At 50.1% G+C, this 26,403-nt stretch overlaps 1 protein-coding gene across 1 annotated transcript in view; it reads left to right on the top strand.

Moving 5' to 3' along the window:
* LOC135891999 (uncharacterized) overlaps positions 1-26,403 on the top strand; it is a 112,449-nt gene that overhangs the window by 20,434 nt on the left and 65,612 nt on the right. The window contains exons 9-10 of the mRNA XM_065419676.1: positions 5,940-6,015; positions 8,704-8,798. Of these exons, the coding sequence (XP_065275748.1) occupies positions 5,940-6,015; positions 8,704-8,798 (171 nt within the window). The remainder of the gene's footprint in view (positions 1-5,939; positions 6,016-8,703; positions 8,799-26,403) is intronic.

The following is a 26,403-nucleotide window of genomic DNA, read 5'->3' on the forward strand; positions in this document are numbered from 1 at the left end:
CAGCTGGCTGGAGTGAGCTGGGGCCAGCACAGGAGAGCAGAGACCCTGGACACACTTCAGTCTGACCTGAGCCTGGCTCTGAGGAGAGTTCAGAGAATCTTCCCCAACTAAGGAGCATCTCCAGTTAAATGTGGCCTTTGACCCTCTGTAATGCTGGGCCTCTGGCTAACAGAACTGAGCCATGATCCACTTAGACAACCATAAAAAGCAACAGAGGGTCCTGTGGCACCTTTAAGACTAACAGAAGTATTGGGAGCATAAGCTTTCGTGGATAAGAACCTCACTTCTTCAGATGCAAGACGGCTACCCCTCTGATACTTAGACAACCATGTTTCACTCCTAGACTAGCTACCCTGCTTCTCCTCTTCCTTCCAAGTCCTGTAACGTGTCTCCTCTGCTTGCAGGCACATCAATGACTTTCAGTCCCAAGAAGGAACTGAAAGAGACCCCAAGATCCTGGCAGTGTCCCCCCTGCCAAGAGGACTGGGAGGCAGGTGAGTGTTGGTGAAGAAGCTGTTGTCTCTGATGTCATTGGCATGTGGTACCTATGCCTCACAGGACTTGGCTGAGGCTATGGTTACACTACAAGTGCTATAGTGTAGGTACTTACTGCAATAGTGGAAGGAGTTTTTCAGTCACTGAAGTTTAATCCACCCCCTCAAGGAGGCAGCTAGATTAGTGGAAGAATACTTCCATTGACCCACTGGTGTCTATACCACGGCTTAGGTTGGCTTAGCTACATCTCTCTCGGGGGGGGGGGGGGATTTTTTCACACTCCGAAGCGACCTAGGTGTAGACCAGGCCTTAGAGCATGAAACCAAACACCATGCTCCTTTAGCTTTACCAGTCACTACTATACCTTGTCTACACATGGAAGCTGACTGATGTTCAGTGACAATTCCCTGAGTATTTCAGAATCGGTGACTTCAATTCCAGAGTAATTCCTTTGCTTCATAAGTGAAGTAATCCTGGAATAAAATCATGCTTTGTTCTGAAACAGCCCCCACCTCATTTGGGCACTATCCCAGAATAGCTACTCTGGTCAACTCCGCCTGTAGATAACCCAGTTTAGACAGCTGTGGGCTTTTGCTTTTAAATAGGATTAAAGGTTTGGTGTTAGATTGTGGTGGCTAGGGTTTCACTCGACCAGTTTAGCACATGCTAAAGTACAACTGCTTTGTCTTGACTAGTTTAATAAACTAAGCTGTATAATGCAATACTTAACACATTTAAATTCTAACCAAGGTGGGTGTGTGGTTAACACGCCAAAATCCTACTGTGGCCAAAGCAAGCTGTAGCTGACAAGGCTGTGTCTGTCTCCACTTGGGGAATTTTGGGGGCACTGACAGGCTTACCCCCCCCCTTTGCTCCTGCTGAGCTGCCACAGCTTCAATAGTGTTGGAATTTGACATCAAGGCTCTGGGGCTGCAGGTTTAATGAATATGGTGGCACTTTGTCTCCAGCTGCTGAGGTTTCTCCTGTGCCGGGGTCCTGCTGGCTTATCCAAAGCAGTGGGCATCTCTTCCCTGAAGCCCCATAGCATGGACAAGGCCAGCTCCCTGCTGCTAAAATCAGTGAGAGCAACCACTGGCTCCTCCAGGGCAGGACTGAGCCCTCCTGCTGGCTCTTGCACAAGTAGTTAACACATTTCAAGGGACCATTCATGGTGAATTGGCCTGTTAACACCCCTCCAGTCATAGGGGGGGATTGCAGCTGGGGGGAGTTGTTAGTGGATTATCGATTACTGTAATAAACCATAAATCCAGTGTGTCTCTTCAGTCCATGATTTTTTATTTTTAGTGTCTAGCAAAGTTAGAAGTCAGCGCCTATACAAGGAGCTGCATATTAACTTCTGAAGAGCCGCATGTGGCTCCAGAGCCAAGGTTGGCCACCCCTGATCTAGACCATCCCTGACAGGTGTTTGTCTAACCTGCTCTTAAGAATGTCCAATGACGGGGATTCCACCACATCACTAGACAACTTTATTCCAGTGCTTAACTGCACTGACAGGAAGCTTCCCCCCGCCCCATGGCTAACCTAAATCTCCCTTACTGCTATTTAAGCCCATTGCTTCTTGTCCTATCTTCAGAGGTTAAAGAGGACAATTTTCTCCTCCCTCTTCTCCCCCCCTGCCCCCTTGTGAAAATTGTTATCTATCTCTCTTCTCGTCTTTTCTTTGGACTAAACAAACCCAATTTTTTTTTTCAAATCTTCCCTTATAAGTAAGGCTATGGTTTAGTCACAGGTATTTTACTAAAAGTCATGGGCTGTTTTTTAAAAAAAAAAAAAAAAGAGAGAAAATTCCCAGCCTGTGACTTGTACTATAGCCCTGACTAAATCTTGGGAGCGCTGGGGGGTGGAGAACCGTGGCCAATGAGAGCTGCTAGGAGCTGAGGGACATGTTTACCTTGGGGGAGCTCCCTGGAAGCAGCAACATCACCCAGAGCCCTCATCCCCTCCCATGCCCCAGCCCTGAGCCCCCTCCCACACCCAAACTGCTGCTCTTGCTGTTGGGTGGGGGTGCCCAAGACTGACCCAGCAGTGGCTGGTGCGACTGGCTCAGGTGTTGCCTGAGCTGCTCGGGCAGCCCCGGAGCCAGCTGCACTGGCTGCTGCAGAAGTCATGGAGGTCATGGAAAGTCACGGAATCCATGACCTCTGTGACAAACTCACAGCTTTACTCATAGGCAATGTTACCTCTTAATTATTTTCCATCCATGTGCAGAATAAATTTGTGTTATGCACTGAGGTATGTGTGGATGTGCACCACCAGTAGAAACAACATCTCTCTATAGATATAGATATCTAGATAAATTTACCATAGTGATAATTACTCCAGCAAGGACAGGTTAGGCATTTTAGAACTCACTACTCAAACTACCATTTACTTCAAACCATTTCTCCAGTTTGTCCACATTTTAAATTTTAATTGTATCCTCCAAAGCACTTGCAACCCCTCCCAGCTTGGTATCGTCAGCAAACTTTATACATGTGCTCTGTATGGCAGTTGTTTGAAACCAAATATGGATTCCAGTGTGAGGTGGCAGGGGTGTGCAGTTGGGGGAAGGGGTGGTTATTTCTCTATTGAAGCAGGTTCTCTTGGGGTATTTGGGTGTCCCCTTCCATGATTGGAGTTACTTCTCTGGAGTGTCCTTTGGTGAAGGCAGTTTGGAGTATGTTAAGGTGTATATCCTGGACTTGCTTCTTCAAGCATATTCTGTAGTATCGGAGAAAGCTGGCTAGATTGTCGGGCTCAACAGGTAGTGATCAATGGCTCCATGTCTAGTTGGCAGCTGGTTTCAAGTGGAGTGCCCCAAGGGTCGGTCCTGGGGCTGGTTTTGTTCAATATCTTCATTAATGATCTGGAGGATGGCATGGACTGCACTCTCAGCAAGTTTGCAGATGACACTAAACTGGGAGGAGTGGTAGATACGCTGGAGGGTAGGGATAGGATACAGAGGGACCTAGACAAATTAGAGGATTGGGCCAAAAGAAATCTGAGGTTCAACAAGGACAAGTGCAGAGTCCTGCACTTAGGACGGAAGAATCCCATTCACTGTTACAGACTAGGGACCGAATGGCTAGGAAGCAGTTCTGCAGAAAAGGACCTAGGGGCTACAGTGGACGAGAAGCTGGATATGAGTCAACAGTGTGCCCTTGTTGCCAAGAAGGCTAACAGCATTTTGGGCTGTATAAGTAGGGGCATTGCCAGCAGACTGAGGGACGTGATCATTCCCCTCTATTCAACATTGATGAGGCCTCATCTAGAGTATTGTGTCCAGTTTTGGGCCCCACACTACAAGTGGAAAAATTGGAAAGAGTCCAGCGGAGGGCAACAAAAAAGATTAGGAGGCTGGAGCACAGGACTTATGAGGAGAGGCTGAGGGAACTGGGATTGTTTAGTCTGCAGAAGAGAAGAATGAGGGGGGATTTGATAGCTGCTTTCAACTACCAGAAAGGGGGTTCCAAAGAGGATGGATCTAAACTGTTCTCAGTGGTAGCAGATGACAGAACAAGGAGTAATGGTCTCAAGTTGCAGTGGGGGAGGTTTAGGTTGGATATTAGGTAAAACTTTTTCACTAGGAGGATGGCGAAGCACTGGAATGGGTTACCTAGGGAGGTGGTGGAATCTCCTTCCTTAGAGGTTTTTAAGGTCAGGCTTGACAAAGCCCGGGCCGGGATGATTTAGTTGGGAATTGGTCCTGCTTTGAACAGGGGATTGGACTAGATGACCTCCTGAGGTCCCTTCCAACCCTGATATTCTATGATTTATTTGGGCATAAGCTTTTGTGGATAAACCCCACCACCACTTCCTCAGATGCATAGAGTGAAAATTACAGATGCAGGTATAAATATATTGACATAAGAGAAGGGAGTTACCTCACAAGTGGAGAACCAGTGTTGACAAGGCCAATTCAATCAAGGTGGATGTGGTCCACTCCCAATAATTGATGCTGATCAGGTGGTTCCTCAGTTTCTTTGAAAGTGTGTGGCACAATCTCTCCCCATAGTCAGTGCAGTATGGCGATGAATTTTTTACCTTCAGTCCATTTGGTATGTTGTCCATCTGTTTGCACTTGGAGAGGAAGATGATGTCTGTCTGTCTGTCTGTCTATCTGTGCAAAAGCTTATGCCCAAATAAATCTGTTAGTCTTTAAGGTGCCACTGGACTCCTCATTGTTTTTGTGGATACAGACTAACACGGCTACTCCTCTGATACTTGGCACCATGCAAGGCACTGAATTTAGCCGTATGAAGTGGAAATCCACAAACTTCATGAAAAAACTCGCACAAATACAGACTATGGTGAGAGATTGTGCCACACACTCTCAAAGAAACTGAGGAACCACCTGATCAGCATCAGTTATTGGGAGTGGATCACATCCACCCTGATTGACTTAGCCTTGTCAACACTGGTCTTTAAGGTGCCACCGGACTCCTCACTGGATTTATGGCTTATTACAACAATCTGTAACCCACTAACATTCCCCCCCCCCCCCCCCCCGCTCCCAGCTGCCTTCCGAGAGGTTTTAACAAGTCACTTCACCTTGAATGGTCCTTTAGTATAAGTAGTTAGCACATATTCTAAACAATCTGTTCCACCTTGTGTTTAGCTGTGATGCTCTGAGTACCTTGCCCAGCCCTGAAGAAGAGCTCTTTGTGGTTCCAAAGCTTGCCTCTCTCACCAACTGACATTGATCCACTAAAAGATCTCGCCTCCCCTCCCCTGTTTCTCTCACATCCTGGGACGGACACTGCTACACCAACACTGACAAGGCTGACAACTCATGAGATGTTTGCAGTCTCTTGCAAACAAGTCTATATCCTGCTCCAACCCTCTGTGCCAGGCCCCAGCCCTGTCAATTGCAAGCTGAACTGTTGTGCAGGTATAAAACTTCTCTAGCCTGTTACTGAGGGCCTGAGCATGTAGCCATTTAGGGTGTTGGCAGTGCTCCCAAATCCCAAGAGAGAACCCCTTCCAACAGACCAGCTAGCACCCCTGGCATTGTGGTTCCTCTACATGCCCATGCCCCTTATAACTCGGGAGGGCAGCAGGAGCAGGGCTAGCACAGTGGGCATTCATAAGAATGGCCGTACTGGGTCAGACCAATGGTCCATCTAGTCCAGTATCTGGTCTTCTGACTGTGGTCAGCGCCAGCTGCTTCAGAGGGAATGAACAGAACAGGGCAACTTTCAAGTGGTCCACTCCCAGCTTCTAGCAGTTAGAGGCTTAGGATGCCCAGAGCATGGAGTTGCATCTTCCTTCTGAAACACAGCTCAGGAGAACTGTGGAACAGGATCTGTTCCAAGTAAGTGGGCTGGGGAGAGAGCAGGGCCAATGGCCTCTAGTTCATGTTATCTATGGGTGTAAAGTCGTGGTGTGTTAAACCTGTCCAGAAGCCTTTCATTGTGCATTCACACTAAGCTTTTCCTCCTCAGACGCAGATGAGTCTGGTGCTACTTCTCCTTTTGTTCTTGGCTCCAAGACAAATCACACCTTAAGCACAAGTCAAAGGTAAGAGCTAACTCTCCTCTCACGTCTTCTCAGATCAGGCTGGGTCCCTCACTGGCGTGAATGTCCCAGCTCTACTAGTGACAAGAGCTATGGCACTGGCAGTGCTGCTAACTGGGATAACTTTATTGCAAGTCTCATGATCCTTGGTGGCTTTTTTTTTTTTTTTTTTTTGTAAAGCCCCAGCGGCTGGGAAGCTGAGTGATTTACAACAAGTGTCTAGCCCTGCTGGTTGAGAGGAAAGGTTGAAAACATGGACTGTGTAAGCCTAAATGCTCAGTAACCAGCAGGCAAAAAGAAACCAACTCCTAGGATTTCATGGGGTTTTGAGGCCTGACTTTTAGGCTGGTTTCTGTTTACCACTTGGGGCTGGCCACACTGTCTGGCCAGCTGGGCTCTTGCCCCTCTAACAGCTCCGTGCACTCCTGCAATAGTCACTCGTGGATACTGCCGTTTTAGGTGGGTGACCAGAAATCTAACGGAACTTCCCTAGAAACATCCCTGCAATACCCAAGGCTGTAATGGGCCTGCTTCTGCTCATGTTACACCCATGCAATCTGCAGCCCTTAGTCAGGCTGTGCAGGTGTAACTGAGGTCAGAACTGGGCCAGTACATGGTTCTGCTGGGCATAAATGGAACCACCAAGAGAACTGCTTGGAGACTCCTGCCTGAGTTTGCAGGGGTGGGAAAGAACTGATGTGCCCAGGTCTCACAGATAATGTGAACACTGTCACAGGGCAGCTGGCCCCATAGGTCTTGGCCCCATCTGTGACATGTTTTTCCCCCAGTGGGGAAAATGAAAGTCATGTGACTGGGTCATGTGACCCACCAATCAGGTCTCTATGATAGGTAAGGAAAAGTCCTGGGGCAGCTGCAGAGAAGAAGGCGGCTCCAGCTGGGTAGGACTGGGAGCAGCCTGCCAAGGCAAGTAAGGCTCCAGGCAGAAAGGCCTGTGAGTGGTGTGATGAGTGGGAAGGAGGCAGCAATCATGTCTGAAATACATTGCTCTGTTCCTGTCCACACACCCCCTCGTGCGTGAGGGAGGAAGCCCAACCCAATTTCTGCTCCTTTGGGTCCATCAGGATCCAAAACATCTGTCAGGGCCAGAGTCTATTAAATTCCATTAGCAATTTCACAGTCATCCATGGAGCTTCTCCTAGCTTATACCCATGTAACCGAGAGCATTGGGGCTCCTTGGTCCTTAACCCTTCTCATGGCTTAGGGCTTGTCTTCACTTAGAGTGCTACAGCTGTAGTGCTTTAGTGAAGATGGGAGGGTGTAGCTAATCCACCTCTCCGAGAGGCGGTAGCTATGTCGATGGCAGAAGCCCTCTTGTCGACACAGCATTGTCTACCTGGGGGGCTAGGGCGGTATAGCTACATGGCTCGGGGGGGCGGTGTACACCTGGCCTCGGACAATGCAGTGTGGCAAGTTAGCAAGCTCTTGAACCCTGGCAGCACAGGGGCACTAGGGGCAGGGGATCCGGAGTTCAATGGAATGGAAGCCACACTGTAGCTTTGGGGGTCAAACAGCTGAACACCAGAGATGTGGGGGGCTCTTACTGGAAGTGAAATGTCCCTCTAAGGGAACGCAGGCTGAGTTCCAAAGCAAGACTGGATATGCAGGAGCAGTCAGCTGTTGGCTGCTTCACCCTGAAATCCTTGCTTTGTGAGTGGAACATGTCCAGCTCCTTCCCCCGTTTAAACACATGGCAGCAGGAAATGCTGACGTATGCCAGTTAATGTAAATGTGCTTTCTAAGCAGGGTTCAAGTGGTGGTAGCACCTGGGGACCTCAGATGGGGAGCAGGACCCCGCTGTGCTAGGGGCTGGGCAAACAAGCCAAGACTGCTCATGCGCCAGAGAGCTCATGATCCAGACGCTGTGGGCACGTTCTACACAAACCCTCCTGGCCAGGAGTAAAATCCATGCAGGTGTCTGAACAGCTGCTGTTTGCCAAGGTGGGAGGGGGCCATCGTTCACCTGGGCTGAAGGTCCAAGCTCACATGTGGGCTGCATTGGGAAGGTACATGGCAGCTTACAACCAAGGCATTGCCCCTGCTCCTGGGACAAGACTTACTTGTTACCAGGCGTATTGTGGGGAAACAAGCCAGTGCACGCTGACATGGAACAGGATAGAGAGACCCTGCCAGGACTCCCTAAGGGAAAGTCCAGCCGGCAGAAGGGGGAACCCTCAAGCACACCCAGGTGGCAGATCCAAGGGAATGCCATGGGGTCCTATTTAGAACTGGCCTTTCAGAGCTGGATAACCTGGACTAAGGTGCATGTGGCAGTGGGGATGGGGCTTATGGAGGCAGGGTCCCGTGATGCAGGCATGTCCTATGCAGAAAGCATGTGGGAACAGGATAGAGAGACCCTGCCAGGACTCCCTAAGGGAAAGTCCAGCCGGCAGAAGGGGGAACCCTCAAGCACACACAGGTGGCAGATCCAAGGGAATGCCATGGGGTCCTATTTAGAACTGGCCTTTCAGAGCTGGATAACCTGGACTAAGGTGCATGTGGCAGTGCGGATGGGGCCTATGGAGGCAGGGTCCTGTGATGCAGGCATGTCCTATGCAGAAAGCATGTGGGAGCTGTCTGCAGGGACTATCTGGCAGCCTGACATGGGCCATGCTAACTCCTCATCCTGGTGTATGTGTACTAACTCCTCTCCATTTCCGTCTCATTGTCCAGTCTTGGTGAGAGAGGCCGGGATGGAAACCAGCAAATGCAGGCCGTGAGCACCTCAGCAGCAGCATGGACTCCAAAGGGTCACTCCTGGAGAAATGGTATGAGGCCAGGACACCATGGGAGTGGGACTAAACTGTTATAACTGTCTGGGAGGTGGGGAAGGGTCATGACATAACATCCAGTTTATCACAAGAGCCTGTATGTCCCTGCTGTACTGGGTCAGCCCTGAGTCTTACTGTCCTCATATCTTGGGCATGTCTTGTACTCTAGGACATTTGCTGTCCGGTCTCTGAAGGGACTAGTTACTAAGGTACTTGCTCAAGGCACACTGCTTTCATGAGCAGAACAATCCCATGGAATGAGGGAGCAGTCGAACTAAGATCCCAAATGAGGGTGGACTCCAACAAAGCTGCTCCCTGCCCAAAGTGAATGTTACTGAACTAGTGTCACTTCCTGAAAGCATGGTGTCCTAGAGGACTTTCCTCCACTAGAAACAGGCTGATGTTGCTTTTCAGTCAGAAGCTCTCTGGGGCTATATAGTGCACACTAAAATAGTGCCCTCTTGTATAAGTAACATGTGACCCTAAGGCCTGGTCTGTGTACAGATCTTGTACTGGGCAATTAGGTCAGTGAGGGGTGTGACTTTTTAGCACTGTAGTCCCCAGTACCACCCCTAGTGTGGATGTAGTTCTACATGTTTATATCAGTAGAGCTTATTTACCTTCTCGTATAGGAATAGCTATCCCAGGACTAGGACTCCGGTACCAGCATAACTGCCTCAACACTAGGGTGCATCACTTTAACTGTACTGGTATAGCCGGTGGCTCAACCCTTCGATTTGATGCCTTGGCTTCTGACTCTGAAAACATGGTCATCTTCTGTAACCTTGACATAACTCAATCATGGCATGTGACATTACAGCAGGATCTGCTGTTTATAAATGTAGTACCTTCCCCCACCTGTAGTCTGTCATCATTCCTGACTCTCTCTCTCTCTCTCTCACTCTCTCTGCAGGCTGTCTGTGAGGCTCCTGCTATGGGAAAGAGCAGCCTGGAGAAGAGTTGAAGCTTCAGGGAGTTTCGCAAGGGAGTTCTCCAGGTGAAGGAGGAGCTAATACAGCATCTGTGGGGTAAGTGACTGTCTGTAGTGTGTGTTTGTTTGTGTTTGGGGGTTACTTGCTGTGTGCTGAGCTTGTGTTTGTTTGTTTGGTTGTTTGAGGGACCGTGTGCTCTGGCTGGCAGTTGGAGGCAGGTTTGAAAGCTCGAAGCCTCTGGTAATTGGCTGAGCCTTACTCAGTGGGCGGGGCATTCACTCAGGCCAGGGCTTTATAAAGCCGCGCACAAGCGACCAGGGGCTGCTAACAGGGAGTTTCGCAAGGAAGTTCTCCAGGTGAAGGAGGAGCTAATACAGCATCTGTGGGGTAAGTGACTGTCTGTAGTGTGTGTTTGTTTGTGTTTGGGGGTTACTTGCTGTGTGCTGAGCTTGTGTTTGTTTGTTTGGTTGTTTGAGGGACCGTGTGCTCTGGCTGGCAGTTGGAGGCAGGTTTGAAAGCTCGAAGCCTCTGGTAATTGGCTGAGCCTTACTCAGTGGGCGGGGCATTCACTCAGGCCAGGGCTTTATAAAGCCGCGCACAAGCGACCAGGGGCTGCTAACAGGGAGTTTCGCAAGGGAGTTTAGAAGGGGAGTGGGAAGGGAGTGGGAGTCCCTCGCCAGCCGTAACCCCATCCCCGTGGCCCCCCCCTAAAACCTATAAACCAAACCACATTCCAAAACTTCCTTCTGTAAACCACCCTTTCACTAACTAGGATACAATGCAGGCAGAAGCCCAGCAGCAGAGTGGGGGCTATCCAGTTTATTGCACCGACTGTTGCATGTATGATTACCTGCCCTGTGGGCGGGTGGCGTATGTGTGCAGTCGGTGCAAGGAGCTCCTGGCCCTCAGAGACCATGTACGGACTTTGGAGGCCAGGGTGGCGGAACTGGAGGAGCTGAGAGAGGCAGAGAGGTATGTTGATGAGGCTTTCCGGGACACTGTAGAATTGTCCCACCTCCGCTTAGACAGCACCTGTGCTGTTAAGGAGGAAGAAGGGCCCAGGGAAGTAGAGCAGTCAATGGGAGCAGAGGGAAACTTTCCCATAGTTGGGACCCTCCTTCCAGATGGTTCTGGGGTTGCCTCTCGCACTGAGGTTGCCTCTCCGGGGGAGGGAACTCCAGTTTCTAGGAAAAGGCAGGTGTTAGTAATGGGAGATTCGATTATTAGAAATGTAGATAGCTGGGTCTGTGATGACCGGGAGAACCGTATGGTGACTTGCCTGCCTGGTGCGAAGGTTGCGGATCTCTCGAGGCATCTAGATAGACTTATGTGTAGTGCTGGGGAGGAGCCGGTGGTCGTGGTACATGTAGGTACCAATGACATAGGGAAGGGTAGGAGAGATGTCCTGGAAGCCAAATTTAGGCTGCTAGGGAAGAGACTGAAATCCAGGACCTCTATGGTGGCATTTTCAGAAATGCTCCCAGTTCCACGCACAGGGCCAGGTAGGCAGGCAGAGCTTCAGAGTCTCAATGCGTGGATGAGACGATGGTGTAGAGAGGAGGGGTTCACGTTCATTAGGAACTGGGGAAACTTCTGGGATGGGAGGAGCCTATACAGGAGAGATGGGCTCCACCTAAACCAAAGTGGAACCAGACTGCTGGCACTAAACATTAAAAAGGTTGTAGAGCAGCTTTTAAACTAGGAGATGGGGGAAAGCCGACTGCTGCAGAGGAGCGTGTGGATCGGACACAGACTTCCCTTAGGGGAGAGTCTGATGATAGAGAATCTCCAGGTTATAGTCAGGAGCAGAGGACTGAAAAGTATAATGTAAGGGCCGGATCAGATGATAACAGCCACATAAAAAAGAATCTGGCACATCAGAAAAAGACAGGCTAATAAACAGGGACAAGTTTTTAAAGTGCTTGTACACAAATGCCAGAAGTCTAAATAATAAGATGGGTGAACTAGAGTGCCTTGTGATAAAGGAGGATATAGATATAATAGGCATCACAGAAACCTGGTGGACTGAGAGCAATCAATGGGACACAATCATTCCGGGGTACAAAATATATCGGAAGGACAGAACAGGCCGTGCAGGGGGAGGAGTGGCACTATATGTTAAAGAAAGTGTAGATTCAAATGAAGTAAAAATCTTAAGCGAATCCACAGGTTCCATAGAGTCTCTATGGATAGAAATTTCATGCTCTAGTAAAAATATAACATTAGGGATCTATTATCGACCACCTGACCAGGACAGTAATAGTGATGATGAAATGCTAAGGGAAATTAGAGAGGCTATCAAAATTAAGAACCCAATAATAGTGGGGGATTTCAATTATCCCCATATTGACTGGGAACATTTCACTTCAGGACGAAATGCAGAGATAAAATTTCTCGATACTTTAAATGACTGCTTCATGGAGCAGCTGGTACGGGAACCCACAAGGGGAGAGGCGACTCTAGATTTAATCCTGAGTGGAGCGCAGGAGCTGGTCCAAGAGGTAACTATAGCGGGACCGCTTGGAAATAGTGACCATAATACAATAGCATTCAACATCCCTGTGGTGGGAAGAACACCTCAACTGTCCAACACTGTGGCCTTTAATTTCAAAAGGGGGAACTATACAAAAATGAGGGGGTTAGTTAGACAAAAGTTAAAAGGTTCAGTGACTAAAGTGAAATCCCTGCAAGTTGCGTGGGCCCTTTTTAAAGACACCATAATAGAGGCTCAACTTCAATGTATACCCCAAATTAAGAAAAACAGTAAAAGAACTAAAAAAGAGCCACCGTGGCTTAACAACCATGTAAAAGAAGCAGTGAGAGATAAAAAGACTTCCTTTAAAAAGTGGAAGTCAAATCCTAGTGAGGCAAATAGAAAGGAGCACAAACACTGCCAACTTAAGTGCAAGAGTGTAATAAGAAAAGCCAAAGAGGAGTTTGAAGAACGGCTAGCCAAAAACTCCAAAGGTAATAACAAAATGTTTTTTAAGTACATCAGAAGCAGGAAGCCTGCTAAACAACCAGTGGGGCCCCTTGACGATGAAAATACAAAAGGAGCGCTTAAAGATGATAAAGTCATTGCGGAGAAACTAAATGGATTCTTTGCTTCAGTCTTCACGGCTGAGGATGTTAGGGAGATTCCCAAACCTGAGCTGGCTTTTGTAGGTGACAAATCTGAGGAACTGTCACAGATTGAAGTATCACTAGAGGAGGTTTTGGAATTAATTGATAAACTCAACATTAACAAGTCACCGGGACCAGATGGCATTCACCCAAGAGTTCTGAAAGAACTCAAATGTGAAGTTGCGGAACTATTAACTAAGGTTTGTAACCTGTCCTTTAAATCGGCTTCGGTACCCAATGACTGGAAGTTAGCTAATGTAACGCCAATATTTAAAAAGGGCTCTAGGGGTGATCCCGGCAATTACAGACCGGTAAGTCTAACGTCGGTACCGGGCAAATTAGTTGAAACAATAGTAAAGAACAAAATTGTCAGACACATAGAAAAACATAAACTCTTGAGCAATAGTCAACATGGTTTCTGTAAAGGGAAATCGTGTCTTACTAATCTATTAGAGTTCTTTGAAGGGGTCAACAAACATGTGGACAAGGGGGATCCGGTGGACATAGTGTACTTAGATTTCCAGAAAGCCTTTGACAAGGTCCCTCACCAAAGGCTCTTACGTAAATTAAGCTGTCATGGGATAAAAGGGAAGGTCCTTTCATGGATTGAGAACTGGTTAAAGGACAGGGAACAAAGGGTAGGAATTAATGGTAAATTCTCAGAATGGAGAGGGGTAACTAGTGGTGTTCCCCAAGGGTCAGTCCTAGGACCTATCCTATTCAATTTATTCATAAATGATCTGGAGAAAGGGGTAAACAGTGAGGTGGCAAAGTTTGCAGATGATACTAAACTACTCAAGATAGTTAAGACCAAAGCAGATTGTGAAGAACTTCAAAAAGATCTCACAAAACTAAGTGATTGGGCAACAAAATGGCAAATGAAATTTAATGTGGATAAATGTAAAGTAATGCACATTGGAAAAAATAACCCCAACTATACATACAACATGATGGGGGCTAATTTAGCTACAACGAGTCAGGAAAAAGATCTTGGCGTCATCGTGGATAGTTCTCTAAAGATGTCCACGCAGTATGCAGAGGCGGTCAAAAAAGCAAACAGGATGTTAGGAATCATTAAAAAGGGGATAGAGAATAAGACTGAGAATATATTATTGCCCTTATATAAATCCATGGTTCGCCCACATCTTGAATACTGTGTACAGATGTGGTCTCCTCACCTCAAAAAAGATATTCTAGCACTAGAAAAGGTTCAGAAAAGAGCAACTAAAATGATTAAAGGTTTAGAGAGGGTCCCATATGAGGAAAGATTAAAGAGGCTAGGACTCTTCAGTTTGGAAAAGAGAAGACTAAGGGGGGACATGATAGAGGTATATAAAATCATGAGTGATGTTGAGAAAGTGGATAAGGAAAAGTTATTTACTTATTCCCATAATACAAGAACTAGGGGTCACCAAAAGAAATTAATAGGCAGCAGGTTTAAAACAAATAAAAGGAAGTTCTTCTTCACGCAGCGCACAGTCAACTTGTGGAACTCCTTACCTGAGGAGGTTGTGAAGGCTAGGACTATAACAATGTTTAAAAGGGGACTGGATAAATTCATGGTGGCTAAGTCCATAAATGGCTATTAGCCAGGATGGGTAAGAATGGTGTCCCTAGCCTCTGTTCGTCAGAGGATGGAGATGGATGGCAGGAGAGAGATCACTTGATCATTGCCTGTTAGGTTCACTCCCTCTGGGGCACCTGGCATTGGCCACTGTCGGTAGACAGATACTGGGCTAGATGGACCTTTGGTCTGACCCAGTACGGCCTTTCTTATGTTCTTATGTTATGTTATGTTCTTTTAAACTTGTAGATTTCCCCAATAGCCATTTTAAACATGTTCTTAGTGTCCAGACTGAGAAATAAAACCTCCCTTTGTATCAACAGTGTGTTGCGTTCTCTGCTCCCAGAAGAGACCATGTCAATGGCCTGACAGGTGCCCAGTGCCACATTAACCCTTCTGAAAAGTGCATTTCCCATCTACTTTTCCTTCCCAACAGAGGTGGCTTGGATGGAATGAACCCTTCATTGCCTTTGAGGAGCGATTAATAAGACTGGGACTTTTCAGCTTGGAAAAGAGACAACTAAGGGGGCATATGATAGAGGTCTATAAAATGATGACTGGTGAGGAGAAAGTGAATAAGGGAGTATTATTTACTCCTTCTCATAACACAAGAACTAAGGGTAACCAAGTGAAATTACTAGGCAGCAGGTTTAAAACAAACAAAAGGAAGTATTTCTTCACACAACGCACAGTCAACCTGTGGAACTCCTTGCCAGAGGATGTTGTGAAGGCCAAGACTATAACAGGGTTCAAAAGAACTAGATAAGTTCATGGAGGATAGTTCCACCAATGACTATTAGCCAGGCTGGGCAGGGATGGCATCCCTAGCTTTTGTTTGCCAGAAGCTGGAAATGGGCAACAGGGGGTGGATCGCTTGATTACCTGTTCTGTTCATTCCCTCTGGGACATATGGCATTGGCCACTCTCAGAAGACAGGATACTGGGATAGGTGGACCATTGGTCTGACCCAGTATGCCCGTTCTTATGCCTCTTAAGATCTAGTGGCCTCGTATAGCCTGACCTAGTTATCACAGGCCAGGAATTTCACTGTTACCCCCATATCCAGCCTAGTAACCTGTTTGACTAAAGCATCTTCCAAAAGGCCTCCAGCCTGGATTTGAAGACCTCCTCCCCTCCCCCCACGAGAAGGAGAACCCATCTCCTTCCCGTGGGAGTTTATTCCAAGGGGTAATCATCACCACTATGAAAAACGTGCCTTATTTCTAATTTGAATCTGTCTGTTTGCTTTCACCTTCAGCTACTGCTTCTTGCTCTAACTTTCTCCCCTAGACTGAAGAGCCCTTTAGATCCCAGTATCCGAGATCCCAAGGGAGGTATGCTGACACCTCTCAATTGTGTTGATAAGCTGAACAGCCTGAGCTCCCTGGGTCTCACTGCAAGGCATCTTCTCCAGCCCTTGAACCATTTCTGTAGCTCTTTTCTGCACCCTCCTCCATTTTTTAACACTTATTTAAATTAGGGCTGTGGATTAATTGCAGTTAACTCACGATTAACTCAAAACAATTAATCATGATTAATCGCACTGTTAAACAATAGAATACCAATTGAAACTTATTAAATATTTTGCATGTTTTTCTACCCTTTCAAATATATCCATTTCAATTACAACACAATACAAAGTGTACAGCACTCACTCTATTATTTTTATTACAATATTTGCACTGTAAAAATGATGAAAAAATAGTATTTTTCAATTCACCTCATACAGGTACTGTACGGCAATCTCTTTATCATGAAAGTGCAACTTACAAATGTAATGGGTTTTTTGTTGCATAACTGCACTCAAAAACAAAACAATGAAAAACTTTAGACCCTACAAGTCCACTCAGTCCTACTGCTTGTTCAGCCAATCGCTCAGACAAACAAGTATGTTTACATTTGCAGAATATAATGCTGCCTGCTTCTCACTTTCAGGTGACATTGTAAACAAGAACAGGCATTTGCATGGCACTGTTGGAGCTGGCATCGCAAGATAGTGTTGGTCCTGCTTTGAGCAGGGGATTGGACTAGATGACCTTCTGAGGTCTCTTCCGACACTAATATTCTATGATTCTATATTCTATATTTACAGGGAACCCAGGGGCAAGATGTTTCCAGTCTGTGGGATGGATGGGAGAGCTGCCCGTGAGCTGGCTAAAGAGGGAAACTCTCCCAGGAACAAATGCTTCCGGGGGAACTGACTGGCCTCGTGGAGGGTTATGGCCTCTTGTGCAGGTTCTGAGGCCTACCTCACTGCCTCAAGAGCACCCCCTCTGCTAGGACAACGGCCTGTGGATGAGGCCTAATCAGGTTAGAACACCATGCTCTAGCCTGGGATCTTAACCTGCTCCTACCAGACAGCTCCCTCTCATAATGTGAGCAGCCCCACAACCGCAGAAAGTCATTGCTTTGAGGGTGGGGATCAGTCTAATTCCTAGTGGCCCTGTTGCGGATCCACAGGGTCTATTGCCTGCCTGTAACCTGTCCCTTGGGAGTGACCCTGGTAGTTCCACAGGGCCAAGCCCATGGCTTCCACAACTCGAGAACTCAATCCTTGTCTCTCTCCTTGGCTCCCCACAGAGAAAACAGCCAAGCCAGACCCCTGCCGGAGGCTTGTACTGACATTGTCCGCTTCAGGGCACAGCGCCCTCAGGGAGGATTTGAAGCACCACCAGCAGCCTTTCAAAACAGAGCAAGGTTTTTTAGTGAACTGGAACCCAGCATGGGAAGTCCTTAGGTCAGCAGAGAGAAATAAAGTTAAAGACAGAGTCCATCTGGCCAAGCCAGAGCAATCCACCAGCCAAGTGCTCAGGACGCCAGTTCTGATTCTGGCTCTCTATCTCACTCCGTTCGACCCAGGTGAGAGCAAGCCAGCCTCTTCCAAAAGCCAGCTCGGATTCCCTTCCTCCACCTCTTAGTGGAGTTAGTCCTTTGTCTTCAGGCAGAGCCTGGCAACTTCTCACACTGTAGTGTCAACTGTTCAGTACTTGGGGCTTCTATTGTCTTTTCAGATTCTCTGTTGTTAGGGATGGGTTCCCACCAGTTCTTTAAGGACCCATCCTCCCACCCCAGACAGTGACTTAACTCTTTTGCATCCACTGGGTAGCAACGCAAAGTACAGAGGGAAACCACAGTACAGGTAGGAGTCACAAAAATATTACAAGCAACAAAGAGTCCTGTGGCACCTTATAGACTAACAGATGTATTGAAGCATAAGCTTTCGTGGGTGAATACCCACTTCGTCAGACGCATGTAATGGAAATTTCCAGAGGCAGGTATAAATATGCAGGCAAGAATCAGTCTGGAGATAACGAGGTTAGTTCAATCAGGGAGGGTGAGGCCCTCTTCTAGCAGTTGAGGTGTGAACACCAAGGGAGGAGAAACTGCTTTTGTAGTTGGCTAGCCATACACAGTCATTGTTTAATCCTGAGCTGATGGTGTCAAATTTGCAAATGAACTGAAGCTCAGCAGTTTCTCTTTGAAGTTTGGTCCTGAAGTTGTTTTTGCTGTGGTGGAATTCTTCCAGAGTCTCCTTCCCATGGGTCCAGATGATGAAGATGTCATCAATGTACCATAGGTAGAGAAGGGGCGTGAGTAGACGAGAGCTGAGGAAGCGTTGTTCCAGGTCAGCCATACAAATGTTGGCATATTGTGGGGCCATGCGGGTGTCCATAGCGGTGCCACTGGTCTGGAGGTATATATTGTCACCAAATTTGAAATAATTGTGTGTGAGGATAAAGTCACAGAGCTCAGCAACCAGTTGTGCTGTGTCATCATCAGGGATACTGTTCCTGACAGCTTGTATTCCATCTGTGTGTGGGATGTTTGTGTAGAGAGCCTCCACATCCATGGTGGCTAGGATGGTGTTTTCTGGAAGATCACCAATGCATTGTAGTTTTCTCAGGAAATCAGTGGTGTCACGGAAGTAGCTGGGAGTGCTGGTGGTGTAAGGTCTGAGTAGAGAGTCCACATATCCGGATAGTCCTTCAGTGAGAGTGCCATCAGAATATCTGCACTTCGCCATGGGCCCTAACTGGCCGCCTGGCTGGCAGTGCCAGGAAAGAGGTGAGGACCGAGCTGAGCTGTTTGCGGGGCAGTGCGAGAATCTTCCATTGCCATTTGCGTGTTGGGAGATAAGGAGATGAATGAGCCTCCAGCGCTGACTCTCTAGCACCTCCCACCATCAAGACCACCACACACAGTGGCTTACTGGCCAGTTGATCATGATGTACATCACAAGAACACCTAGGGGCCCAACTGAGATTAGGGCCCTGTCATGCCAGGCGCTGCACAGACACAGAGCAAGAGATGTCCCTGCTCCAGGGGCTTCACAGTCTGAATGGACAGGACAGACACAGGGTGGGTGGGGAAACAGAGGGCAAGCAACTTGCCTAAGTCACACAGCAGGCCAGGGAATAGAAGCCAGGTCTGAGAACTCCCGAGTCCCAGGCCATGGGCATCGCTGCCTGCTTGACTCACTTGCTGAGCCCAAGAGGCAGTAGGGAGCCAGATTGTCAATAGCCAGGATCCCAGGATTGACTTACATTCCCTTGGAATCTATCACAATTGCAAGTGTTCCCAGCATGGCACCCACCAGAGCTCTCTAGGGAAACCACCAGCTCCAGAGTCCTCAGCGCCATCAGGAGTCTCCCATCCAGGCACTGACCCAGTACAGCCCTACTGAACGAGGGGAGCACCCAGGCCCCAGCCCAAGCTAGCATTAAGGATCCCCCCTGTGTTGCCTGCGTCAGCTCCTGTAGGATGATGTCACTGAGCATTCTGAAAGCTCCTTTGCCATTGGCCAGGCCCTCAGTGACACCTGCACCCAGTTCCAGAACTTAAACCATGCAACTGTTTGGCCTTGATTCCATGGGAATGGCAGGGCCCCATCATTGCACAGTGACCCCCAGTCTGAGCCACGTAAGGAGCCATATAAGCCAGCCATAGCCACCACCGGGGGGAGCTTGTTTTCATACTTGGGAATAGATTGAAGGGAGGATTTTATCTGAGATAAGGTAGGAATTTGCCCTCACCTGTGCTAAATAAGTGGCCTATAAAAGGAGCTGAACGCTGCTTAATGAGCAGAGCAGGAGTGGCTGGGAGGACACAACTTCCAGAGAAGGACTTTCTGTGAGGTGGTGAGTACAAACAAGACTCTGTGGGAAGAGTTATGGTGGAGTAAAATCAGGGTTTGGTGCTTAAAATTAGCCTGAAAGACACTTAAAGAGATTGTGTCTCTGGGATTCCTTAGTCAGGTATCTGGTTTCTAGCTCCAATGCTGGTCTCTCTTTACTCAGAGGGTTAGGGGCTGGGAGGGGAAGTAGCTGCTGTGGAAACCTCCTCCTGAGAAAACTGGAGGTGGGAGTTGGAAAAATCTAAAGGCAGCCCAAGCTTCTGAACTGAGTAGCATTGCAGCTTGAATTGAGATCCTGGGAAGGGGGGTAGAGAGCTAGCAAAGGCTCTTATAAAATAGTCAGTGGGAGGCTTTCTAGCCCCCTTAGCCTGTTGAAGCTGTGATAACCGCAATACCTAGCTTTTCTACTGAGCCAAAACACTCCGCATCTCAAAGTGCTTGGTGCTTGGCAACAGCAGTGCAATGCTGTCCCCATTTCCTCGCTGTAATGCTGCAGTATGTGTGCTGGGCTTCTTAGCTCTATGAGCCAGGTCCTTGTGCTGACCCTGTAAGGCAGGAGTTCATAGCATATCAGGGTCATCTAGTCCAACCCCCTGCTCAAAGCAGGACCAACCCCAACTAAATCATCTCAGCCAGGGCTTTGTCCAGCCAGGCCTTAAAGATTCCACCACCTCCCTAGGTATCCCATTCTAGTAGTGCTTCACCACCCTCCTAGGAAATAGTTTTTCCTAATATCCAGCCTAGACCTCCCCCACTGCAACTTGAGACCATTGCTCCTTGTTCTGTCATCTGCCACCACTGAGAACAGTCTAGCTCTATCCTCTTTGGAATCCTCCCTTCAGGTAGTTGAAGGCTGCTATCAAATCCCCCTCACTCTTCTCTTCTGCAGATTAAATAAGCCCAGTTCCCTCAGCCTCTCCTCATAAATCATGTACTCCAGCCCACTAATCATTTTTGTTGCCCTCTGCTGGACTCTCTCCAATTTATTCACATCCTTTGTGTAGTGGGGGGGGGCCCAAAACAGGACGCAATACTCCAGACGTGGCCTCACCAGTTCTCAACCTTTTCTTTCTGAGGCTCCCACAACATCCTATTAAAAACTCCACAGCCTGCTGTTTTTCTACATATAAAAGCCAGGACCAGCATTAGGGCTTAGCAAGCAGGCAACTGCCCAGGGCCCCATGCCACAGGGGGTCCCATGAAGCTAAGTTGCTCAGGCTTCAGCTTTAGCCCTGGCTGGTGGGGCTTGGAGCCCCTGACTTCAGCCCCATGCAGTGGAGCTTCGGCTTTCTGGGTGCCGGCAAGCCTAATGCTGCCCCTGCTTGGTGCCCCCCCCCCCCCCCTGAAACCTGCTGCTGGCCCCCCAAAGGGTCTGTTCCCCTGGTTGAGAACCACTGCTGTAAGGCACTGGGGACCTGATCTGCCTTGCCTGGCCCCTTGTGCCATTGCAGGCCGGCATTGAGGTGAAGTGGCTGTGAAATGCCACTAGCCCAGGATGGGCATTGACAGGCATAGCTATAATGGTATAACACTAGACTAGTCCTGCCAGTCAGCTTCCCAGTGTAGCCAAGCAACACTGCTCAAATGGAGCAAACTTCTCTTGGTGCTTTGCATACACATTAGGGCTGAGCCCCACCCCGTGTCTCTGAAGAATACTCAGGAGTCCTTACCATGCAGAAAGCAGCACTTAGCACTCTGTAAACACTCTCCACTTGGAGACAGACTGGAGACTGAGGCGTGGCCTACACTTAAAACAGCAGCGAAGGTGCTGGAGGAGGTGGCTTTCCTGCAGTGACAGGAGGAGCCTGCCTCTGGAGATTTCCATTACTTGCATCTGAAGAAGTGAGGTTCTTACCCACGAAAGCTTATGCTCCCAATACTTCTGTTAGTCTTAAAGGTGCCACAGGACCCTCTGTTGCTTCTCACAGCGTAGGCTGTTTCTGAGCTATGAAGTTACGCCAGCATAATTACAGCACTGTGACTACGCTACTATAGACCAGTGCTTCTCAACCTATTGTGAGCGGCATATGCAGCCCACAATGTGTTATGTGGGCCACGTCCAATACTACCTGTATGGCCCTGAGGATGACCTATGGGCTGCAGCTCTCTGTGCTGATTGGGCTGCAGATTGAGAGAGACTGCTATAGACCCAGGGGCGGCTCTAGGCACCAGCAAAGCAAGCACATGCTTGGGGCAGCCCATTTGCAGGGGCGCCAGGGATCCAGCATGGGAGCTGAGAACCAACTGGGGGCCCTGGGAGCTGAAGTTCCTTGGTTAGCTCCCTGCCTATAGATAGAGCCAGCCCTGGAGCGGGGAAAGAACTACATTTCCCAGCATTCCCTTGGCCACTACCAATAGGAAAGAGGGGGAGAGAGGGAGGTAGCTGAGACCTCATGCTGCAGTGAATGGAGACCTGCATTGTGAGTAGGGATTCCATATTTTAACATTCAAAAAATAGGACACTCCACAGGGAGGGAGGGTAGCCCTACCCTGCCACCATCCAATCCCTCCGACTGCCCCCCTACAGAAACCTCAACCCATCCAACCCCCCTGCTCCCTGTCCCCTCATCGCCCCTTCCCGGGACCCCTGCCCCAACTGCCCCCCAGGATCCCACCCCCTATCTAAGCCCCACTGGTCCTTGTCCCCAACTGCCCCCTCCTGAGACCCCCACCAACTTCCCTCCTAGGACCCCACCCCCTACCTGTCCCCTGACAAACCCCTGGGACTCCCATGCCTATCCAACTGCTGTCTGTCCCCTGACTGCCCCCTCCAAACCCCTGACCCATCTAACCCCCCCTTCTCCCTGCCCCTGACTGCCCCCCCAACCTCCATCCCATCCAACCCCCCCTGCTCCCTGTCCCTTGACTGCCCCCCCCGGAACCCCCTAACCCTTCTCCAACCCCCCAGCCCCCTTATCGTGCCACTCAGACCTGCGTGTCTGGCTTTGCGCAGCGCCAGACACACTGCTGCATACATGCTGCCGTGCTCCCCTGCGGAGCCACGGCGCCCCCCCCTCCAGCACCTGCCTTCCAGATTTGAACACCTCAAAATTCAGGAGTGCTCAAGCCCAGTTTGGGCGGCTGTTACTTGATTCCTCCGAAATCAAATATACTGATCCACTGTAACTTGCTGTAGAAAAAGTAGGATAAAATTGAGCAAGAAATGCTTCCCAGTGGTTATTAGGACTGGAATTGCTATTTTCAACAGCCATTGCCTTTTTTTTTTTTTTTGTATGTTTGTTTAAAAGGAAGACAGTGATATTGCATTGGCAAATTCCCCATAGAAAGAGTGGAACAAAAGAATAATAAAGGCACCTCAACTTTTCCTCATTTATGTAGGACAGTCTTATAATATGCATCCAGATATCCTCCAATCACACAAGCTGAAAATTGTTCCACTTTACTGCAGTTCTGTAACCATATGGGAACCAATCCTGTCTGTGTTCTGTGCACATCTAAAATCCCTGCTGAATGACCTGCCCTGGGAGTGAGTTACCAGTGACCCGGGGCTGTGGCAGAAGGAAGGTGCAGGTTGGGTGGGGGTGAGCCCAGGGCTGGGGCGGCAGGGGGGTGCGGTTCAGGGGGGGTGAGAGCCCAGGGCTGGGGCGGCAGGGGGATGCGAGTGGTGGGGGAGAGCCCAGGGCTGGGGTGGCAGGGGGGTGCGGCGAGGAGCCCAGGGGTGGGACGGGGGGCAGCCAAAATTTTTTTTGCTTGGGGCGGCAAAAAACCTAGAGCCGGCCCTGTATAGACCTTGTAGTGTAGACAAGCCCTCGCGCTTCAACAGCTGTCTGGATCCCCAGCCGGGTGCCAGCTGAAGTGTCAATATCTCTTGGTGATAACAATGCTCCCAGCCTTGCCCGCCTGCCGGTGTGTCTGGGACGGCTCTTTGCCAGCTCCTGCACCGTCCCCCATGGCGGGTGGGCAACGCTACCAAGGCCTGTGGCTCTTGCCTTGAATCTATGGAGCCTGGTGTCTAGCTAACACCCCAGCTCCTGGAGATGTGACACTGGGAGGATGCTGCTGGTCTTCAGTTACCTAAGGCCTAGCCTTGCTGTAAGGGGGCAGCTGGCCCCTCACTGGGGTTCCTGGGTTGGCCTCTCCCAGTACCCAAGGGAAGGGCCAATGAGATATCAAGATCCTGAGACAGACAGTCCTCAAGACCAATCGGGAGAGGCCAATGCTCTAGGTCAGCCTGATTAACAGGGCAGGTGGGCCAATGAGGGAGTCAAGCTTGGGGTCCTGTCCTCTGTGTGAGCTGGAGCTGCCTGAGCCAGCGCAGGGCGGAGCTAAGGGGAGAGCAGTGGGCGGAGCTGGGCCAGAGGCAAGGCAGGGGGAGCTGCAGATGCCGGCTGTGCCACCAGTAACACCAGAGCTGGGTGCGATGAGCGGCTGGGGAGAGCGAGGGGGCAGCAGGCCCAGCGCAGGGAAACACCCCCCCAGGCGCGAAGCCTCGCAGGCCGGACTTGGAGGTGGGTCGTGACCAGTAGTGAGCTGGAGCTGGTTTGTGCGAACTGGTTGTTAAATTTAGAAGCCGGTTTAGAACCGGTTGGTAAAGGGGTGGGTAAACTCGGGCCCGCGGGACCGTCCTGTCCAGCCCGCCTGAGCTCCTGCCTGGGGAGGCTCCCCCACCCTCGCAGAGCCTGGCGCCAGCACTCTGGACTGCTCCTGGGCAGCTCCTGCCACATGGTAAGGGGGTAGGGCTGCGAGCTCCAGCGAGCCGCGCTGCATCCCTACACGCTGCCCTGAGCAGCATGGTAAGGGGGCTGGGCCGGGGCCAGGAGGAGGGGTTGGATAAGGGCAGGGAGCGGTTGGAGGGGGCGGAGGTTCTGGGGGTGGTGGTCAGGGGATGGGGAACAGGGGGGTTGGGTAGGCGTGGGAGTTCTGGGGGTCTGTTGGGGGTGGTGGTGGATCGGGTCAGGGCAGTCATGGGACAGGGAGCGGGGCAAGTTGGGTAGGGGGTGGGGCCCTGGGGGGCGGGTAGGGTGGGGTTTCTTGGACTTGTACTCTCCGGGTGGCACTTAATAACCGGTTCCCTACCGGGTCTTTGGCAGCACTTCGGCGGCAGGTCCTTCACTCCCTCCGGGTTTTCGAAGTGCTGCCAAAGACCCGGTAGGGAACTGGTTATTAACATTCTGGCAGCTCATCACTGGTCATGACCCCAGCGGGGGGCGATGCTGGGGAGCAAGGTCCTGCCCCCTAGAGCCTGAGGGTGCATGGCCACTGCCAGAGCAAGTGTCTACCCTAGGGTTACCATACGTCCTCTTTTTCCCGGACATGTCCGGCTTTTCGGCACTCAAACCCCCGTCCGGGGGGAATTGCCAAAAAGCCAAACATGTCCGGGAAAATGGCGGCTCTGCTCCTCCCCTGACTCTTCGGCTCTGTTTAAGAGCCGGGCTGCCCGAGCGCTACCGGCTTCGGGCAGCCCCCATGCCTCCGGACCCTGCGCCGCCAGAGCCCGGGAGGGGAAGTGCCCGGCTGGGGGCGCAGGGTCCGGAGGCAAGGGGGCTGCCCGAAGCCCAAGCGCTACCGGCTTCACGGTTTGCCGGGCAGCCCCCAGACCCTGCGCCCCCGGCTGGGCGCTTCCCTTCCCGGGCTCCAGCTGCGCTGGGCAAGCGCCGGCCGGGGGCGCAGGGTCTGGGGGCTGCCCGGCAAACCGTGAAGCCGGTAGCGCTCGGGCAGCCCTTTCCCCATGGCTGGGAGTGGGAGGGAGGAGGGGGCGGGGAAGGGGTGGAGTTGGGGTGGGGCTGGGGGTGGGGAAATGGGCGGGGCCAGGGCCCGTGGAGGGTCCTCTTTATTAAATAAAAAAAAAAAAAGATATGGTAACCCTAGTCTACCCGCAGTGTCATTGCAGCGCAGCCAGGACCTGGCGAGGAGGCCTGGGATGGGCAAGGAACAGGCTGTGAACTTCCCTGAAGCCACAGAGATGGCTGGCTGTGGTGTCCCTGTGCCACAGGGTGGGGTCCTTGTGTCTTCGACTTTCCATTTCTGCATTATTTTTCTTATTGTTCCTTGCTGTGTAATAAATCCTATTCAGTTTGAACCAGGGAAGTGGCTGGTGTGGAGAGAGCGCCCCGGAGGGGGGGCACCCTGGCCTAAAAGACCATGACAAGACTAGGGGTGAAGCCTCCCAGGGAGCTTGGGCCCAGCTCTGTCAGGGTTACGAGGACTCTGTTGCATGGGAGAGCAGAAAGGGAGGCCTTCAGGTCAGGCGGGCATCTGGGTAAAGGGAGTGGGAGCGAGGACTCAGATCCATTTGCTGTCTGATTCCACTGGGGTAGTGCAGCAGCCAGGAAAGTTCCCCACATTTCCCTGCTTGCATTGTGGTTGCAGATAAAATTTGAAAACATGATCCTTCAAGTCTCTGATCCTATCATTTATTACTCTTTAAAATCTCATGGTCTCTGAGTGCTTGGAGGAGGCCGTTACCAGGTGTGATCTCCCTGAACTTACCCTCAAGGCCCTGATCCCATCCACATTAAAGTCTATCTTAAAGACCCAGTTTTCCCCTGCAGTTTTCCTCAAGAGTGAGAGAGTGTGTGTGTGTGTGTATGTGTGTGTGTCCGTCCTTCCCTCTATCACCTGAGACTGTCCTAGTGTCAGGAAAGTTCCCACTGCACACTGGGTGCTACTTTAACCCTGATAACACCCCACCCCCCATTTCTTGCCTGTTTCTAACTGCAGGACTAACAGTTCCCTGCTTCCATGTGCTGCCAACTGAAACGCTAAGAGCTTACTGGCCAAGCCACAGCCATGCCTGAGGTCATCACTTGTACCCTCTGGCCAAATTTCTAACACTGGGAACAGAAACAGCCCAAGCGCCACATAAACAGTGCTGGGGCTCCCCTTTGC

This window comes from Emys orbicularis, chromosome 19 (assembly GCF_028017835.1).
Source record: "Emys orbicularis isolate rEmyOrb1 chromosome 19, rEmyOrb1.hap1, whole genome shotgun sequence".
In the NCBI taxonomy this organism is placed as follows: Eukaryota; Metazoa; Chordata; order Testudines; family Emydidae; genus Emys; species Emys orbicularis.